Consider the following 20,077-nt stretch of genomic DNA (forward strand, 5'->3'; position numbering starts at 1 on the left):
CGTTGTCAGGTTTGCAATTTTCTTGAAAACAAATTGGACCGTCATTGTTCAGTTATATTCTGTGTTCTTGCAGGACTGTTGGGACCCAGATTGTCCCAGTAAGAGGACTGATCTTGTCCCACTAAAGCAGGGTTAATGATACACTTAGGCTATGGGGTCAACTGTCCAATGTGTGTCAATACAGGAAAGCCCTGCTGACACCACAAACAGAGATGTGCTCTCTAAAGCAGGTTAGTGCAAGCAGACATATGGAAAGGCACACTGAGAGATCAACATAAATCAGGTGACATCAGATTTTTCTAGAGAGCAGTAAGCAGGATGCAGCACATATGGATTTGTATAGCCATGCTGACGGTACTTGGAGAACCGAACACACTTGAGGCCTCAAGAATCCAAGGCAGGAAAAACGAGCGTGCACAGGCGCAGAACGTCATCGACAAGATCACCGCAGCACCCAACCTCGACCTGAGCCAGGTACAGCTACGCCTCAGCATCAAACATCTGTGCGCTGCTACACATTCTCTCTGTTATGATGGTGAAGGTCTGTAAAGCATCTGTGCCCTGCTACACAGTCTCTGTTATGATGGTGAAGGTCTGTAAAGCTCGCTTCATCTTGTCTGTCCCAGATGGCCGGCAAATGGTATTTGATTAGCGCTGCCTCGAAATGCCCCTACCTCCTAGAGAGCGGTTTTAAGGTGGAGAGCACCACCATATCCCTGACGCCACCCACCACCTCCGATGCTCCCATGCTGGTGAGCACCTTCAGGAAACTGTGAGTATACAACTTCACCACCAGGGGGTGCCCTGCATGTGTTTGGCGTTGTTGGGTAAAAATGAAAAGTGTGATTATTCTCTAAAAACAGTATGAAAACACAACATGTAAAAGTGAATAGTTAATGAACTTTACACTGAATCAGTATTGTGGAGTAGCCTATTGATTTGAAAATGAGAATTGTTGCACTACGCGGTGGGTTCTGTAGTATAAGGACAAATTTACTTTGCTTAGTCTGAATACATATCTTCCTTAATGTAAATGTATTGATTTTGTAATGAAGATGTAATACACAAGTTTGTCTTTCCCTTCCTAATTCTGTGTCGGTTGAGAGGGAGGGTTGCACATGCAGAGCACATGGGCACGTGCACGTCTGTTTCACGTTTTAAATCCATGTGGAGAGGATCCATGATGCCACATGTTTCAGGCAGAGGCCAGTAGCCATCGCTTTTGTGTCATGAATGCACATTTTAAATGAAAACCAGTTGCAGACCAGCCCGTCTGTTGTTGAAAATATCCTGGAAATAAACAAGCAGCTAAACCGGCCCAGAGAAACATGTGGTGCCATCCTCACGGTTAGAGCACCAAGTGCAGAGCTTGTGCCTGGGCTTGAGAAGCTGTGTTTACCGACGTGACACACATATCTGGGAAGTTTGTGGTCTTGTGCGGCAGCCACAACCGAAATTCAGCTTACCCAGCGTGACATAAACATGTCATCAAGGGCTTATGGTTAATTGGCTGCATTTACCACAGAGGAGGCACTTGTTATTCAAGACTTAACGCGTGTATGTGTTTGATGTATTTTTAAATAGTATACCCCCTCATTTTCGGAGTTGACAAAACCAACTGTACTTCAACACGGATGTGAATAGTAACCCATATGTTATGTTTTAATCATCTATTTAACAAATACTGGCAAGAAGGGAAATGAATATCTTTTCATCCATTCTGTTTCCTTTTTAGAAACCAGCAGTGTTGGGAGATCAAGCAAGAGTACCAAACCACCAGCTCCAAAGGAAGACTTTTGCTCTCAAGTTCGTATCGGCCACAAACCCAATCACACACTACTGTAGGCTCTCACACTGACCCCGTATCGGCCACACACACGATCACACACTACTGTAGGCTCTCACACTGCCCCCGTATCGTCCACAAACCCGATCACACACTACTGTAGGCTCTCACACTGACCCCGTATCGGCCACTAACCCAATCACACACTACTGTAGGCTCTCACACTGACCCCGTATCGGCCACACACACGATCACACACTACTGTAGGCTCTCACACTGACCCCGTATCGGCCACACACACAATCACACACTACTGTAGGCTCTCACACTGACCCCGTATCGGCCACACACACAATCACACACTACTGTAGGCTCTCACACTGACCCCGTATCGGCCACAAACACAATCCCACACTACTGTAGGCTTTCACACTGACCCGCTGACGCAGCTCGCTGCTGCTATTGTAATGCAGACCACTTAGCTGACGGCTCTCCATTGCTGTAAAGAGGGCCGTTGGCTCAGACACAGTGGGCTCACCTTGTTCTTCAGGGTGCTTTATCATGTAAAGTCACATCTTAGCCCAGGAACACAATATCTTCTACAAACTCTGCTTTGAAACTGAACACCTCTTGGCCACTTAAAACAATTAGTCCATTCTATGTTTCTGCAAACAATTCAGTCAAATATAAAATGGTAAAAGAATAATAAACAGAAAACAAAAAGTTACATATTTTTGTAGATACACATTGTGTTTGTTGTTTTGAGATGGCTGAACTCTGTTTTTCACCAAGCCAGCCACACAATTGCTGTGTTGAAATTGACACAAAATGTGTCGTCCCTGAGCACACACATAAATGTGTCAAAATGACACATCTCTTCTTAGAGTGTAGTTGTTATGTTTTATTTTGTAGATAAGAATCCTAAGAAAAACATTGATATTGTGATCGCTGAAACAGACCACAGCTCCTATGCCATACTCTACTATCAAAGGCAAGGACAAATCTCCATGAAGTTATATGGTAGGTAGTTTTTAAAAACTCACCTTTAACCATGTCTCACACACTACACACGGGAGTCATTTTAGTGACCCTACTGAGACTGGATGAACTGATGGAAATTGAGTTTGTATGTATCTCTCAGGGAGGTCTCCAAAAGTCCCTGACTCTACTGCAGATAAATTTGAGGAGTTTGCGGGCAAACAGGGCCTTGGGTTGGACTATGTCTTCCAGTTCCCAAGTTACAGTAAGTCTGCCTGCAATTCATTTGCATATTGTTCATATGCCTAAAATATGATGAACATTTTAACAACATGAGTAACCCCCCTAATGATCATATCATCATGATTAATTAAACTGTTCATTTTCAGCTCAAAGTTTCACCCTGATGTTGTTCATATTCACAATGATAACTTCTGATTTCAGGCTTCTGTGAGTCCATTGATAAGGACTGTGTGCTAGGTGAGTACAAGAGATCTCATGTTGATATGTGTGCCACTTGCAGGTTATGAACTCAAATGATCACACACACACACGATCATTAAATTATCTTTTAGAAAAACCTTATTGAACATAAATGTAACGCAGAGGTTCCAAATTATGGACACACATAAAATATGATATATTCACTTTCATTGCTTAATAAAGTGGTTGGTTTAGAAAAAAAAAACCTCATATTTCCCATGTGCAAAAATACTATGCAAAGCCCTTCAGGCAATAGCCTGTGGCACCTCTATACAAATACAATGACTTCAATCAAACGTCGTCTTCTCCTGCAAACCAAATTTAGGTCTGGACTGATATTTGGACAGAAGGGTCTTGAGTCTTATTCTTCTTCTGCCATTCTTACGTTTGTGGTTGGAATGTTTTGGGTCATTTTCTTATTGCATGACCCATTGTTAGCTGCCTCAACCACACAACTGATGCTGCATATACATATTGTAGTCGATATACTGCGGTCCACGCATGGATTTCTCAGGCCTCGTGGTTTGATTAATATATAGGGGTCATTCAGTCCTAAAAGATTGTAAGTAATCTTGGGTTCCCCCAGCCTCAGGCATCCCTCTTAGTATCCCAAAGACTCTTAATAAACCAGATAAAAGCTGATCCAATCATAACCGCTACACATTTGCAGACTTCTAACTGCATCCTTCAACAACTCAAAGAAAAATAAATACTTGCAACAGTAAATTTGAACTAAAAAAAGTTCTCTCAGTGGAGTTTAGTAACAGAGTGAGAGGATGGGTCTGCTTTTATCTTCTGGACCTGGGTGACCCCATCACAATCAAGGGAACCTTGAACTCTGTGGCCTCTAAACAAATGCATGAATGGAACATCGTCAGTCTTTTGAAGTTGGAACAACAATGGGCCGTGCAACAAGGAAACGAGCCCTCCAACGACACCGACTGTAAAAAGAGCGTGAGGTGCTGGAGGTGTGAATCCAGCACTTGAAACCAGTAGCCTATTGTGAATGGAAGTTTAAGTTTAAATTCAGCACCTAAAACCAGTAGCCTATTGTGAATGGAAGTTTAAGTTTAAATTCAGCACCTAAAACCAATAGACTGTTGTGAATGGAAGTTTAAAGTTTAAGTTTAAATCCAGCACTTGAAACCAGACTATTGTGAATGGAAGTTTAAAGTTTAACTTTAAATCCAGCCATTGAAACCAGTAGACTATTGTGAATGGAATTAGTTTAAAGTTTAACTTTAAATCCAGCACTTGAAACCAGTAGACTATTGTGGATGGAAGTTGAAAGTTTAACTTTAAATCCAGCACCTAAAACCAATAGATTGAATGGAAGTTTAAAGTTTAACTTTAAATCCAGCACTTGAAACTAGACTATTGTGAATGAAAGTTTAAAGTTTAACTTTAAATCCAGCACCTAAAACCAATAGATTGTGAATGGAAGTTTAAATTTTAACTTTAAATCCAGCACTTTAGACTATTGTGAATGGAAGTTTAATGTTTTTTGTTAAAGCAACCACTTTAAATTCTAAAAACAAATAGGCTACAATAATTGTTTTGTTTGTGTCCTTTTGAATACCTGCATTACAAATGTAGCTTTATGTGTTTAATCAATAGGCTACATTTCAAATGGCTGCATTACAAATTGAGGTTTATTTGTGTTTATTTTTATATTTTTTAGCCTACAAAAACAATGATCTTACCTGATCTTAGCACTGATTGATGTTGTTAATAAATTTAACGTTTTTTCTGGAGTATTTTGTTATTGGCAAAAATGAAAATGACTTCATAACACAAGAGAGGAATATGAATATAGATGTAACAAATCTGTAATAACAACAACAACAATAATTGCATGCTTTTTTTATAAAAGCAGTTTTTTTTGCATTTATTCACCATTTTGCAACCTGAATGTCAGAAGAATAAAACCTTTATGCTGGCCAAGGAGATTTTTTTTTATTATTATTTTTTTACACAAGTTGGCATCATTGTGTGTAATACGCACTGCCTACAAGTATACCTCGTTTCACATTTGTTTGTGCCTTGTCACAAGGCTGCGCTGTTTACATTTAGGTATATGGATGTGGCCTATCAATTTTGATTACGTTGACGCACGCAAGCCCGTTGACACAGCAGGTTAGTTAGGGCACTAGTGACAAAATAGAGCGCGAGGTTTCGAGTTACTTCTTCAGCGCAGCGAATCACAGGAAGGAGATTGGTGCAGCGCCACAGTTTGGAGAAATGGCAAGAGGCCAATCCTGCCGCATCTATTTCTTTCCGAAAACATCACGTTGTTTTCACGGGCGGGCTGCACATGTTGTCATTGTTGCATAACTTTTACTTAAGAAGCAGGACCAATATGACATAATAGCCTATCTAGGTCTAAAGTAGCCTATAGTTAACTATAGTAGGCTATTCTGGAATAATTTTACGCTTATGTATGTACAGTTACTCAATGGAAACCGTGTTCTCTGTCGCTCTCTTTCAGTCATGTAATGGATCATGGTCCGTCTCTGTCCTGAAAGACATTCCTGGAGTAGCCGGTTTGGGAGCATCAGTGAAAGCACATTTGTCCACGACCACGAATCTAGTCCCAATGCAATTTTAGTTAAGTTGTTTGCAAAAGTATGTCTGTGTCTGTGATTGTCTTAACATTTGAGAAGAAATACAAACATATTAACAAAGCCCATTTTTTTCATCCCGGCTATTAAAATGTTGAACTACTGATAAATTAACACTAAGATTGGGCTGAATGATAGGAAAGTGCAGCGTACTCATTTGACACTAGGTGAAGATTAAGTGGCCCCATCTCACCTCGTGTCTCCAGTTGAGCACCCCATCAGCCACCCCACCTCACCCCACCCCACCCCCTCCTCACTCGCTTGTGATGTAACTCTGCTTCAACAAGACTCTGCCTGTACCTTGAAAAAAAGTTAGTTACACAACTAATGAAAAACACATTCGTTATTTAACAGTTGTAATGATCATATTCTGTTAGTCACTTTTGACAAAGTGTCTGCTAAATACAATAACCATAACACCTGTATTATGTGCTCTACATCTAAGATGTAAATAAACACCCCTAAAACTGACGAGTTGTCAGCCATCCTAGTCATTTTCTGAGCACTGCTATGCCTTTGTTTGACGTTAGAGCAGCACATGCTTCTAAAACGTGCATGTAATTTGACAAAGGAAACTAAAAGCCCTCATGCAGACCTGTTGCTTATTCATCAAATTGCTCCATCAGCCCCCAGAACGCTCCAGGCTCTATTCACAGCAGGCATGCAGCGGGTGGGGGTGGAGGTGGGGGTGGGGGTGAGGCGGGAGGGGGGTCAAATTCATACTCCATTGATACCCTACAGCCACAGCTCCCCCACAGCCCACATGTGCACGTTGTGTAACGGCTGCAATTTGCATGACTGAAAGCTCCAGCACCCGAGACAGACCAGGGAGGGGGGAGGGGGGGCAGGAGAGTGGGGCACTGGGGGCTGGCCAGCCAGGAGGCGGGGGGCAGGCCAGAGGAGTGTTGGGGGACTGGGGGCTGGCTTTCTTCTGCGCATAAAAGAGGCACCGGAGAGGAGAGCAGCTCCACATCTCCCACACCGGCCTGCCTGTCCCATCTCCTGAGGAACCCTCTCCGACGCTACCATGACGATGACCGTTCTGCAGTTGCTAGGAGTGCTCCTGTGCTCCGTCTTTGCCTCTGCCGAGGTGATGCCCATGCCCGACTTCGACCTGTCGCAGGTGAGCTGAAGCCTCGTTCAGAGTGTGAAATGTGCCCCGTGCTCTTCAACGTGGGATAAGGACTGGACGTGTGTCTCCACAGCGGTGTGGGTGAACATGGAGGGACTCTGCTAACCACTTGCTCTCTGTTCCCTTCTGTAGATGGCAGGGAAGTGGTACATGGTTGGCTTCGCCACAAATGCTCAGTGGTTCGTCAACCACAGGGCTGGCATGAAGATGGGCAGTGCCCTGCTCAGCCCGACCGCCGGAGGAGACCTGGACCTCACCTATGCCAACCTGAAGTAAGTCAGATGTTTACTATAAATGATAATAATCTAGTACGAGTCATCCTTTACATAAACATATATTTATGAATAGCCTACCTATATGCATTAGTTAGCTTTATTTTTTATCCCACTGAAAGTCTCTGAACACTGCACTACAACACTGACTAAAAGCGTTGTCGCTGTGTTACGGAGTCTGATGGTTAGTGTCGTCTCTCCTCAGCTCCGATGGCTCCTGCTGGAGGATGACCCACCTGGCCAAGAAGACTGAGACTCCTGGACGCTTCACCTTCCGCAGCCAGCGTAAGTCTCCGTGTGTGATGAGCTCAGAGTGTGTTACCTGCACAGGTGTAGAAGCCCGGCTTCAGAGAGTAGAAATGCTGCCACATTTGTGTGCCAACCACTCACTTAATCAGCTTATTCTAATTAACGCAACTCTTGATCAGCCAATAGACATGAAATCACCTGTGTAAGACGCACAGGTAGAACCACAACATGGCGCACTGTTCCATCTCTAACTAGTTGTGTGTGATCAGATCATATGAGTGGGCAGCTCTGTGTACTGCATGTCTCTCATTGTGCCTCTTCTGGGGGATTCTTCACAGGCTGGAACAATGACAATGACATGCGCATAGTGGACGCCAAATACGACGAGTTTGCTCTCGTCTACACCGTCAAGACCAAAGATGGCGTGGCTGAGGTCCTGAACAAACTTTACGGTATGGGCTCAACTCATGATACTCCAAAGTTACTAACTAGCCTGTCCAGATCAGAAATAGAATGTGTTGTTCCTATCTGGACACAGAGGTGTGTTAAAAAAAACAACACAAGTTGTGTTGTTTCCAACACATTTGCTTTATGAGTTTCTAAATGTGTTGCTTCCGACGCAGGACGCAGTGCCGACTTGAGCCCCGAGCTGCAGGAGAAGTTCAGACAGTTCAGCCTGGAGACTGGAATTGCCCCCGAAAACATCGCCATTCTGCCCCCTAATGGTGAGCACAGGCACAACCACTCACATCTACCACCACAATGCACTGAGTGACTGAGCCACTGATTCCCCTGACGTTGTTCAGTCTGCTAATGAAAAACGCTTTTTCTTCTTGTTTGTTTTCTGCAGGGGAGTGTGCTGCTGCATAAAGCCACACACACACACACACACACACACACACGCGTCTGGCGACGCCTCTACGCTGCTCCTCCGCTCTGGCACCTTTGCAAAAGCATTCCGCACTGTGATCTGTATCGCACCTCACTTGTTTCATACAATGTGTTTTTTTACAGCTTGTTTTGTTTGTACATTTTTAAATATTTTGGTGATATTAAAATAAGTGAGAAAAACATAAAGTGCGTTGCCGTGTGATTTCTTATGGGCGCTATAATGTGTGGGTACAACACTGATCGTGTGTAAAATATGACACGTGGGAATAAACAACATCTAGAAAAAGAGACGATCGTGAAACAGGCAAAAATCGTCTGCTGTTTAATACTCTTTTGCTCTATAACAATTACCTCCAATACAATTACACAACATAGTTCTGGATAGCTCTGTTAAAATGTTTTACATCAACAATAGTTGTAAGTGAAACTTTGCATACAAAAAAATGCTAATATATACTAATGTTCCCCTTGACAACGCAAACGAAATTAAAACAGTAACCAGGAGTGGCCAGGGTAGGGGTCGGACAGATGTTATTGTTGAGGGACCACTCAACTGTGATTGGGGTTAGTGACATGGGCCAGGGGGGAGTCAAAGGTACCATGAACAACCCTCGGTACTATAATCTCACTGAAATGCGTCTTCAACCTTTCAGATCGACATTTCGCCCCGCGTCTGTGCTGCTGGTTAAACGGACAACATAGCACGTCTCCCTCTGCCGTGAGGGCAAAAAGACAAACTTAAATAGCGCTCAGGTCAAAGGTCAAAGCAATAGTGTTACACCAGGTCCTTCAGGAGTGACCAGCCTTGCAAATATGCATTTTTCTAATTTTGTCCAAACTAATTATTCTCTGTTAGACTCTCTTAAACATAAACATCACCTTAAGAACTAGCACCGCAGTTAGAGTGAGGATTGGTCTCGTCGTTGATGCACGCCCGCATACATCCACGCTGAGAACCACAGGACACCTCGTCATCAGAACACGAGTCCATTGACACCAGGAAATGAACACAGCAGCCAAGTGGAAAGGCAAAAGTGGAAGTGTTGTTTAGACATCAAATGAAAACCTCACATACAATAAAACTGAAAATACAGAGAGCTCAGGCCTTTAACGGAGCTCTCCGTCTGCTTTCAGGATACAAACAGGACTAATTCAAAGTTAAAGGTCTAAATGAGTGGATAGTCAGGTCTCTTAAACTTCCATTTGAAGTTTGTGTGTGTGTGTGTGTGTGTGTGTGTGTGTGTGTGTGTGACTGAAAAAGTCTTCCCCATGATTGTCTAAGTGAAATGGCAGATACACATGTCCAAATACTGTTAGTGAACATAATGACTAAAATAATGAACTTAGGCTGCATGATGGAGCTCTTCCCTTGACTGCCGTGTTTTGCTGAAGGCATCAGAAGTCAAAGCAACTTAATATCCGGCACATTCGTTTTGCATTTCATTCATACTGGAGCCAGCGCATTGCAGAACATTGATGGAAAAGAATTGATATATATATATATATATATATATATATATATATATATAAAAAACTAAATCTGAGGAAAACAAAACCACTTGTAACGTTCAACAAATAAGAAATAGTTCTGCTCCAACACCTCAGTCTTTGCCTCACAAATAAGCCAAGTTCATGCTCAGTGGAAGCCTTCCATTTCATGGAGTCCAAACTTAGCACTTAACAGCAATGTCAAGAGGGACCATCCAAAGCACTGGGATGGTCGGGCTGGTTCAAACACTGACCCACAGGGAGGCCCATGTTCTTCCAGCGGCTTGGCTGGGAATCACGCTAGTGATGGCGCTTAGTCTCTCTACACCCCCCTCCCCAAACGCAAAGGCATTTCTCAGGCAGCGCCGGCTCATTCTGGAGACACCAGGTCCTTGTGATGGCGCAGGATGTGCTGGTTCTTCTCCGAGGGCCGGCGGAACCCTTTGGAGCAGTACTCGCAGCGGTGCGGGTAGTCCTTGGTGTGGATGGAGATGACGTGGCGCTTGAACCCCGAGGCGTCGCCCGTGCTGTACTCGCAGTACTGGCACTGGTACACGCGGCGCTCGCGAGGCCCCTTCATGACCGCCGCGCCCGCCGAGAAGGCCTTCTTGGGCCCCGACGACGGCGTGCCCGCCGCCGCCCCCCCAAAGGTCCGTTTGGCCGCCGCCGTCGCCGCGGTGACGGCCGCGCCCGCCGCCGCCGCCTGCTTGTCGGAGAGCGCCTTCTGCTCCTTGGTGTGCACCGACAGGATGTGGCGGCTCAGCACGAAGGGGTCGGCGATCTTAAAGCTGCAGTGGCGGCACTTGTGCAGGCGGCGCACGCGGTGCGAGACGGAGTGCTTCTTGAGCTCCGACGGCCGGTGGAAGCCCTTGCCGCAGATGGCGCACTTGTGCGGGTAGTCCTTGGTGTGCACCGAGATGACGTGGCGCTTGAGGTCGCTGGAGTTGGAGCTCTTGTGGCCGCAGTGCGGGCACTGGTGCGACTTGGCCTCCTCGTGCGTGGCCCCGTGCGCCACCAGCTCCTCCATCTCGGCGAAGGTCTGGAAGCAGCGGTCGCACTTGAAGGGCATCTCCTTGCTGTGCTTGGTCTTGACGTGCGTCTTCAGGTTGGACGAGTCGGCCGACTTGTAGTCGCAGTAGTGGCAGGCGTACGGCTTCTCGCCCGTGTGCGTGCGCATGTGCTTCTTGAGCTCCGACGGGTGGCGGAAGCCCTTGCCGCACTCCACGCAGATGTGCGGGAAGTTCTTGCTGTGCACGGCCAGCAGGTGGCGGTTGAGCAGGCCCTGCTCGGCCGTCTCGTAGTCGCAGAACTTGCACTTGTGCATCTTGGTGGCGGCGGGCGGCGACATCTGCAGCTTGGTCTCGCGGTGGTGGTGCTGCAGCCGGTGGGAGAAGAGCGCCGCCTGCTGGCCGAACTCCTTGCCGCAGATCTCGCACTCGAAGGGCGCGGCCGCCGCCGCCGCCGCGGCAGGCTTGCTGCTGAGCGCGTGCACCTCCATGTGGTTGTGCAGGCTCACCTTCTTGTTGGTGGTGAAGTCGCAGTCGGTGCACTGGTACTTCTTGCGGCTGACGGCCTCCTGGTGGTGGTTCTTGGTGTGGCGCTTCAGGAAGCCGCGCGACTTGAACTTCTTGCCGCAGAGCATGCAGGGGTACACGGTCAGCGGCTGGCCGTACGGACCGATGATGATGGCTGGACAGAGCGAGAGAGAGAGAGAGAGAGAGAGAGAGAGAGAGGGGGAGGGGGGATCAGGTGAGTGGCGTGTTCCTCGTGAGGAGAAGCGGGTTATTTCAGAGCAGTGTTTCCCATACATTGACTTATTTGTGGCGGCCCACCACAATATCAACACTGACCACCACACAATGATTTTATGTTGTACTACTTAAACTAGATGAACTCCTTTCATTGTAGAGCTATGCACACCTTTCAGCCTCTCTGTTCCTCAACAAACATGCATGCACGTTTAAAGAACACATTAAAAAAAATCCAGATTTTTGAATCCAGAAATTTGTTTAAAATTTGCCCACAAACACGCTACCACCACAAATAGAATTAAATTCTGTGGGAAACACTTCAGAGCACACCTGGGGAAGAGCGTCAGCGTACCTGTCTGGACATGATGGAGCTCCGAGCGCTTCTTGTTCTTGTTCTTGCTCCGCTGGCGGCTCAGCTTCTCGATGACGTCCGACTCGTCGATGTGCAGGAGAGCGCTGGCCGCGCCGTTCCTCGTCTCGCAGGTCTCGCTCTCCTCACCGCCTGAAAGCAGACCACCAGCTAAAGTTAAACCTTGAATTTCCCCTTGGGGATCAATAAAGTATCTATCTATCTATCTATCTATCTATCTATCTATCTATCCCATGCAGAGGTCTACTGAACCCGTAGGCCCAAGTCACTCACTAAACTGTTGACCAAATATGGGTGATTACTTATTTCTTCCCACGGTGTTTTTTTTTTTACAAAGGGTTAACAGCTCTTAACAGCTCTAAGTTTGATATTCCAATTCCAATATTCATCCCAAACCCACATGCCCCTTTACATTTCAACCGCTAACAAGCGTGCTTAAAAGGATGCGTGCTTAAAAGGATGCATGAGCGGGTAGTTTGTTGATGAGCGGACGCATGCTCCTAACTGACCACAGGCCGCGGCCCACGCCACTGGCATCAACTCCTTGCTCAGGGGGGCGCTGTCGAGCGAGCGCTGGTGATGCCCCGCCTCCTCTCCTCCCACCACCACCTCCATGTAAACCTCATCCGAGAGCTTTGCCACATCTGTCAAAGACACACAACAGGGGTGCTCCGTCGTGACCCGCGCTCTGGTCAAGTGCTGCTGCTCATGCAGTGCAGTCGCTGCCTACTGTAGTTCTACTGGGGACACAGCTACTGGGGAGACACAGCTACTGTAGCTCTACTGGGAACACAGCTACTGTAGCTCTGCTGTGCTACTGGGGAGACACAGCTACTGTAGTTCTACTGGGGACACAGCTACTGGGGAGACACAGCTACTGTAGCTCTACTGTGCTACTGGGGACACAGCTACTGTAGCTCTACTGGGGACACAGCTACTGGGGAGACACAGCTACTGTAGCTCTACTGGGAACACAGCTACTGTAGCTCTGCTGTGCTACTGGGGAGACAGCTACTGGGGAGACACAGCTACTGTAGCTCTACTGGGGACACAGCTACTGTAGCTCTACTGGGAACACAGCTACTGTAACTACTGTGCTACTGAGGACACAGCTACTGTAGCTCTACTGGGGACACAGCTACTGTAACTACTGTGCTACTGAGGACACAGCTACTGTAGCTCTACTGTGCTACTGGGGACACAGCTACTGTAGCTCTACTGGGGACACAGCTACTGTAACTCTACTGTGCTACTGGGGACACAGCTACTGTAGCTCTACTGGGGACACAGCTACTGTAGTTCTACTGGGGACACAGCTACTGTAGTTCTACTGGGGACACAGCTACTGTAGCTCTACAGCTCTACTGGGGACACAGCTACTGTAACTCTACTGTGCTACTGGGGACACAGCTACTGTAGCTCTACTGGGGACACAGCTACTGTAGCTCTACTGGGGACACAGCTACTGTAGCTCTACAGCGCTACTGGGGACACACACTTCCCAGTTCACACATCTGACACGTGAGGCTCGTCATACTGATAAGTAGCTCTCTGGGCCGGGCTGCACCGGGTCGGCAACTGAAGCTCTCCGTTCACATGGTATAGTGGGTTTCATCAAGTCCCTTTCCACAGGTGGGTTAATCAACCACCATGCAGTCTGCATTCATAATCAAGGTGCTTGATTTTATACACCTGTGGAAAGGGACCTGATGAAACCCATCAATAAAAATAGTTTTAGAAGACTGGTCTATTTTTTTTCGAACTAACGCACGGTGATCAGGTGTAGTCACCTCACCTCCATTGATTACAGTGGAAGCTTGGGGCAGCCGTGGTGTACTGGTTAGGGCTTCGGGCTTGTAACCGGAGGGTTGCCAGTTCAATCTCCGACCAGTCCACCACGGCTGAAGTGCCTTTGAGCAAGCCCCACTCCGCGCCGCTGGTTGGGCAGGCAGCTCACTGCTCTGGGTTAGTGTGTGATTCACCTCACTGTGTGTGTGCTGTGTGTGTTCACTAATTCGGTTAAATTGGGTTAAATGCAGAGAAACGAATTTCCCTCACGGGATCAAAAAAGTATATATTCTATTCTATTCTTCTATTCTAAGCTCGTTGTTGCAGCAGAACAAACGCAAACGGAATGCTTCAGTTATGCGCCCCGAAGTAGCCTCCATGTTAGCATATCTTTTGGAGATCATCTAGTAACGGCCACAAATGGTCACATCTGCTGGGCCTTACAGTGACAGGAAGTGGAGAGCTGTTTACAACGTTGCCCTAAATGGGTCAGATTTCAGCTCGATGCCGCAGAGGTCAAAGAGTCGAGCGGCACTCACTGATCTCGTCCTGCGTTTCATGGGCGTCTCCCACAGACATGTACACCATCTTCTCCCTGATTGGCAGGCCGGCCGAGTCCACCAGCTCCACGCCCTCGTCAACGTCCAGCTCGCTCTCGTCGATGTCCACCGTGCCGCCTGCGGGGGAGCGAACAGAAGGGTCAGCTTAAGGACGCTGGAGAGGGAATACGGACTCTACTTACCGTAGCCATCTTTGGGATGAAATATGTGACAGGCCGAGGTATTACTAATGACATGAATGAGAGTTCAGATTCTGCTGCACTTAAACTGAACAGACTCCACTAAATGTATTCGTAACTCTTGTGCGCGCCCTGCTACTTCATGTCAAAATGTCTTCAAACCATGTCCACCAGCTCATTCCAAGCTAAACAAACAAGAACTTCTACAGCATGAATTGCAGTACAAACCTACTGAGAATCCACTAGTTTTCCACTCTATTAAAGCAACACTAAAGCACTTCTCCTCTGTCGCATACACGCTATTCGTTTATCCAGCAAATAATGATGTCCACAGACAAGGTACAGTATGTTGCATGATTTTATGAAAGTATGATGTATTACGACATTGAAGCAAGTCAATGTTGTAGTTTCTTATGTCTCATTCTATCGAACTACAGATCCACTACACCCTGTTACGAGTTAATGAACCACTGGAATGATTTTGGAACCTTATTTTAAGGTAAAAAAAACCCTCTTTAGTGTTGCTTTAAGGAATTCATTATTGCATTCATTAATGTGCACTGCTATCTTTTAGTAGTCATGGGAAACCAGAATGGTTCAGATCTTACCAAGGTCTTCCTCCCCAGAGTCGGCTTTGAAGATGTACACCTTGATGACCTCCTGCCCATCTTCATCCTTATCCTCTCCGTCCTGCTCCTCTAACGCCGTCTCCATGGTAACCTTCTCTCCATCGCCCGTCACCATCTTGCCAGCTTCGTCCACTGCAGAAGGACACACGTGTGAACAAAGCCACATGATTAGGGAGCTAGAGAACATTACACACATGCATTCAGCATCAGCATCTCTCCTCCATACATTAGTTACACTTCTACAAACAAGGCAAGATCGAAACATCGCCAAAAGGTACAATGTAAAACCTTGACTGGGTTTTCTTACGACAAACATATTGGAGCGAGGGTGGGTTTTCAATGGAGTGTTTGTTGCTGTCGAATGAGAGACCCCAGAATGCAGTCTGAGTGTAAGAGTGAATATTATTATGCAATTGTGTGAATATAATTATGTGCACCTGTCCAGTGATTAAGTTGTAATCGTGTTGCCCAGGTTGTGGATTCATTAATATGAAGCGTTGGTTGTGATTATGCCTCCTGATCCTTTAGTTGATGCCTCATATTGCCTCGTATTGTACACATGTGCATGTGTATTCATGGGTTTCATCAGGTCCCTTTCCACAGGTGTATTAATCAAGCACCATGCAGTCTGCATTCATAATCTAGGTGCTTGATTTGATACACCTGTGGAAAGGGACCTGATGAAACCCATGAATAGCTGAGGTGGAAAACTCTTGCGAAGCTTCAGAAACTAGAAGTCCTACCAGATATGTGACTCTTCAAAGCGAAATCAGTCGCTTTGCGCACAACATTATTTTGAGAAAATCCACAATAAACAAACTTCCGGGTTAAAATGTTGAATTTCACGTTTTCGCATAATTCGACAGTATACAGTCTACAGTTTCATATTGTGAACTAATTTCACGGAAAAACGTACGTCTTGACTGTTAAACCCGGCGAAGATTCAACACATTTGCAGTCTTTCCCGTTGTCCACGCTGCTTAAAGTGGTGATTTCTCCTCTTCTGGCATATCGTTACAGGAGAACCATGTCAACTTTGGATGCGGTTATCTTAGCGATAGTTTGTGTAATACCCTCGATATACATATCGTTGGAATGCTTAGTATATGACCATCCACGTGAGCACAATAACGTAATTTTGGGCCCCAGCCGTGGCTCAACTGGCTGGGGCACCTGCACCGCACGCCGGCGACCCGGGTTCGATTCCCGCCCCGTGGTCCTTTCCGGATCCCACCCCAGCACTCTCTCCCACTCGCTTCCTGTCATTCTCTCTACTGTCCTGTCCGATTAAAGGCATAAAAAGCCCAAAAAAATAATCTTATAAATAAAAAATAAAAAAAATAACGTAATTTTGTAAATTTTACCGAAATGACTGCTTTCAATTTGCAGGGTCACATTTCTGTACCAACCATTCACTTCAAGCAGCTGATTCTAATTAGCACAACTCTTCAGCCAGGGAGAGCAGCCACTTGATGAGATCACCTGTGTTAAGTGTACAGGTAGAACCAACACATGGTTGGACTTTTACTTTCCGAAGCTGGACTTCTCCACCTCTGGTGTAGTGACGCTGCCTGCATTGCCCAATACCATGGCATGCCAAGCTGGGCTCTGCCTTCTGCTACACGCTAGACCACTGCAACGCTGCAAAACAGGGCCGATGCCCATGCACACAACAGCAGAGAGCATTTCCACCTACACGAGATCATGAGATAATCTCCGCAGCCGTCCTCCTGGTCCGTCTTGTCGTCCATGTGCAGCCCCTCGTCCTCCAGCGCCACTCCGTCGGGCGACATGTCGCACGTCTCCACGGCGATGGCCGACTCCAGCCCGTCGTCCTCTGTGCACTGCACGTACTCGGCGACCACATCCTCGATGGCGTCCTGGATGACCAGCTCGTCGGGGGCGAAGCCGTGCACCGTCATGCCCTCGCCCTCCATATCCGACACCAGGACCGTCTCCTGCAGCTCCACCACCACCCCGTCATCTTCATCGCCATCCACACCTGAGGGACCAAGACCAGGGTGAGATCTACCTCCAGGACCACAGGAGAGCACTTTGTGTGTGTGTGTGTGTGTGTGTGTGTATGTATGTATGTATATGTGTGTGTGTGTGTGTGTGTGTGTGTGTGTGTGTGTGTGTGTGTGTGGGGTAGCAGGCTGGTGAGTGGGTGACTTGATGATTTCAATTATGACCAGAGGGGTATTCCAAGTATGCGGTTTCGTGACAAACCTGGCTAAATTAGCTCAGAGTAAGTGGTAAACCTCCTAACAGAAGATCTGTATGGCTTTATTCTCCTTACAAAACAATGCCATTGGGCTCTTGTTGTAGGAGGTTTACCACTTACTCTGAGTTAAGTCACCCAGGTTTGTCAATAAACCACGTACTTGGAACATCCTCCCTGGACTAAGTAGCCGAGTCTGCATCACCAGAAACAAAGTTGTTAACTACAGAGATTTCCCCAAAATGAAGCACATAAGATTACCTGATCCATGAAAGATGATCTTGGGCTCTTGAGAATGGATGGAGAGAGCAGTCACTTCATCCATTGTCTTCACTCCTCATCTGTGTTGGATGTTGTTCTGTCCAACATTTGAGACAAATACATAATACGCAAACAAACATGGGACATGAGCATGCATGGCTTGCAGATATGAGAAGAGCATAAACAGCACACAAACAAAAGCATTCACGACGTTCCATAAATGTTGCACAGGATAAGCTACAATCATTTCAACAAGCATTTCACTGAACTTTCACTTAACAGACACATACAAATTACGTTTGTTATGATATGGTGGACATTCTGTGAAGATATATGCTTGTAATTTGAGTGCATGGTTTTGCAAAATCCCCAACTTTAATGTAAAAACGTGAAAAGGGCTCTGGGTTTAACTTTGGCTTTTTGCTCATCACAGAAGCGCTCCTAAATGCCTATCTGCATTAACATAAGTGCACTTCACTTCCGTGTGCATCTTTGGATTACACTGCTCCACAACATAACAATATCGCAACAGAGCATAATAGTAAACATAGACCCGACGCGGAACTGCTCCGCCCATTAACTATAGTTACTACACCACGTTAGTGCTGCTACTGCTGACCCTCCTCTCTTTTTATTCGCAAAAATGCGTAACACCACAGCTAACATGGCGCTTAATCCCCACCTCCTGACAAACCAGTTCACAACACCCAAACACGACAAGAGCGCCACCCTTTAGCACCAGCGCATTTCAAGAAATGGCGATTTTGTTCAAATTCGCCATTAGCCTGATACGCGTTTCAAACACACTGCAGTAGTGAATTCACAAACAATGAGCAACCGATAACGTGTAAACAGCTAACTATACAAAGCATAACACAAAAAGTCGAAGAATCTCCGTATCCTCCTCGCGGCCTAGCTGCGGCCTCCTAAGGCCTGGGCTGCCTGCAAACAAGGGCCCGCGTCTCGACTTTCTCGCTTTCGATTAAAAAAAACAAGAAATGTACATCGCTAGCGAAAACGCAATCGTATCGACGTGCACTACAAACAAGTAAACCTTAATCCTGCATTACACCAAATTCGCATGCTTACCAGATTTTGGTAATTTGCGGCCTGTATTTTCGCGGTTCCGCAGGCCGTACAGGTTCACCAGACTCGGGCAGGACTCAGTCGGGGGATTGTGTAAGCAGGGCGGGCCGCTGAGGCTCAGGGAGGGAGGGGCCGAGCTTTTCGGAGCTCCACTGATGCACAAAGATACGATGCAGCCCCCAGCTCCTCCAGCATCTAGGCCGCCGTCAGCACAACACGTCACAGTCTTAGAGCCGCAGGAAAATGCGGAAGGGGGCTGTGGAGCAGCTGGCATTAGTTCCTCGAACAGGCCACAGTGGAATCTGTTTCGGTGTCGGTTAAAACTGGATATAAAGAACGATATGTTTGCGATTTAAGTGTTCCGTTTTTATTGAAGGTATCCAAATGCATTTTAACGTCAAACGGGATCGTGGACACTACGGCACATAAATGCTGAACGATGCCCGACGCAATGATTAGCTAGTTGTTTCATTTATTAGCTAGCTTGCGCGCTAACGTTAGCTGTGAGATGCGGGGGAACGTTCAGATGCTGGCACTGTCACTAAAATGCAATTGTGTATTATACTGTGAAACACCATAATATTCCCAGACGTGTACTGTGTGTATTTATGTTTCTTTCAAGGCATGTACCATGCAATTGTGGTTATATTCCCAACGTAGCATTACAGTACTACTAAGGTTACTGATGAAGTTGTATTATAAACCTGCAAGTTAACCTGTGAAACTGCAATTATGTTTTGGTGTTTGATTACAATGCATGTTAATACGCGAGTGCACATGCAACGTTTGTGAAAGCAACCTCTGATATATTGGAATTTATTATAAAGATGTGGTTTTACGCTGAGCGCTGCACAAATGAAAACATAATGTTCAGAGGTGCCTTACATTAAGATAAACACTTTTAGTATTACTAATTGTGTGGCTTTTAATGAGTTGTGTTTGAAAATGCACCAGTACCTCCATCATGATTCAGTATGAAGATATTACTTTAATTCCAAAAGTATCCTATGAATGAAATCATTTTCATGGGTGATCTGTTTCACTGTGCCCACACTAGAAACACTATAGCTGTGAAGGACTAAACTATTTCGTTTTGCAGTCAAATGTGTTATTAGATGTGCTTCAACCTAAACTCAACTTGCAAGAGCTCCCAGGTTCCGTCCCTCTCCATCCTTCAGAAGAGATGCACCCACGTAGATGGATTTCAAATCCTTCCGCTTTAGTTCATAAATTATTGTCACTTGTCAGTAATGGGTCACTAATCATTTCAATTATTTCATTTCTAACAGCTGGAAAAGTGTCAGGGACCATGTCAATTTACATGGTTTATGT

The 20,077-nt window shown here is 46.1% G+C and overlaps 3 protein-coding genes across 4 annotated transcripts; 2 read left to right on the top strand and 1 right to left on the bottom strand.

Annotated features, from left to right (window-relative positions):
- The first annotated feature begins 193 nt into the window (after positions 1 to 193).
- On the top strand, positions 194 to 6,339 carry c8g (complement component 8, gamma polypeptide). The gene is made up of 7 exons (XM_062521073.1): positions 194 to 474; positions 627 to 772; positions 1,736 to 1,806; positions 2,699 to 2,806; positions 2,928 to 3,029; positions 3,209 to 3,244; positions 5,736 to 6,339. The coding sequence occupies exons 1-7, from the start codon at positions 319 to 321 to the stop codon at positions 5,741 to 5,743; spliced, it is 627 nt and encodes a 208-aa protein (XP_062377057.1). The 5' UTR covers positions 194 to 318; the 3' UTR covers positions 5,744 to 6,339.
- A 464-nt stretch (positions 6,340 to 6,803) lies between these two features.
- LOC134066326 (lipocalin-like) lies at positions 6,804 to 8,598 on the top strand. Its single transcript, XM_062521633.1, has 6 exons — positions 6,804 to 6,991; positions 7,133 to 7,272; positions 7,478 to 7,557; positions 7,860 to 7,973; positions 8,145 to 8,246; positions 8,372 to 8,598. The coding sequence occupies exons 1-6, from the start codon at positions 6,896 to 6,898 to the stop codon at positions 8,389 to 8,391; spliced, it is 552 nt and encodes a 183-aa protein (XP_062377617.1). The 5' UTR covers positions 6,804 to 6,895; the 3' UTR covers positions 8,392 to 8,598.
- Positions 8,599 to 8,718: 120 nt separating this feature from the next.
- On the bottom strand, positions 8,719 to 19,153 carry zfx (zinc finger protein X-linked). Of its 2 annotated transcripts, XM_062520966.1 has the most exons (8): positions 18,749 to 19,153; positions 17,660 to 17,756; positions 16,874 to 17,179; positions 15,157 to 15,309; positions 14,349 to 14,486; positions 12,531 to 12,665; positions 12,004 to 12,153; positions 8,719 to 11,589 (listed from the first exon to the last, which is right to left on the bottom strand). In XM_062520966.1, exons 2-8 carry the CDS (start codon positions 17,721 to 17,723, stop codon positions 10,271 to 10,273), a joined length of 2,265 nt encoding a protein of 754 aa, XP_062376950.1. In that variant the 5' UTR covers positions 17,724 to 17,756; positions 18,749 to 19,153; the 3' UTR covers positions 8,719 to 10,270. The 2 variants fall into 2 exon arrangements, with proteins under 2 accessions (XP_062376950.1, XP_062376951.1); XM_062520967.1 differs by lacking the exon at positions 12,531 to 12,665 and having other exon boundaries at positions 18,749 to 19,148.
- Positions 19,154 to 20,077: the final 924 nt, after the last annotated feature.

Source organism: Sardina pilchardus, chromosome 19, assembly GCF_963854185.1.
Source record: "Sardina pilchardus chromosome 19, fSarPil1.1, whole genome shotgun sequence".
Taxonomy (NCBI): Eukaryota; Metazoa; Chordata; class Actinopteri; order Clupeiformes; family Clupeidae; genus Sardina; species Sardina pilchardus.

Bases quoted from the DNA above. Each gene is read 5' to 3' on its own strand.
- c8g (XM_062521073.1), top strand. From the start codon at position 319: ATGCAGCACATATGGATTTGTATAGCCATGCTGACGGTACTTGGAGAA. The intron at 2,807-2,927 runs GTAGGTAGTTTT...TGTATCTCTCAG, and splicing joins AATCTCCATGAAGTTATATG to GGAGGTCTCCAAAAGTCCCT. The intron at 3,030-3,208 runs GTAAGTCTGCCT...TTCTGATTTCAG, and splicing joins CTTCCAGTTCCCAAGTTACA to GCTTCTGTGAGTCCATTGAT.
- LOC134066326 (XM_062521633.1), top strand. From the start codon at position 6,896: ATGACGATGACCGTTCTGCAGTTGCTAGGAGTGCTCCTGTGCTCCGTC. The intron at 7,558-7,859 runs GTAAGTCTCCGT...GATTCTTCACAG, and splicing joins CTTCACCTTCCGCAGCCAGC to GCTGGAACAATGACAATGAC. The intron at 8,247-8,371 runs GTGAGCACAGGC...TGTTTTCTGCAG, and splicing joins CGCCATTCTGCCCCCTAATG to GGGAGTGTGCTGCTGCATAA.
- zfx (XM_062520966.1), bottom strand. From the start codon at position 17,723: ATGGATGAAGTGACTGCTCTCTCCATCCATTCTCAAGAGCCCAAGATC. The intron at 17,180-17,659 runs GTAATCTTATGT...TTGGTCCCTCAG, and splicing joins GATCATCTTTCATGGATCAG to GTGTGGATGGCGATGAAGAT. The intron at 12,154-12,530 runs GTCAGTTAGGAG...GTCTGCTTTCAG, and splicing joins GGCGTGGGCCGCGGCCTGTG to GCGGTGAGGAGAGCGAGACC.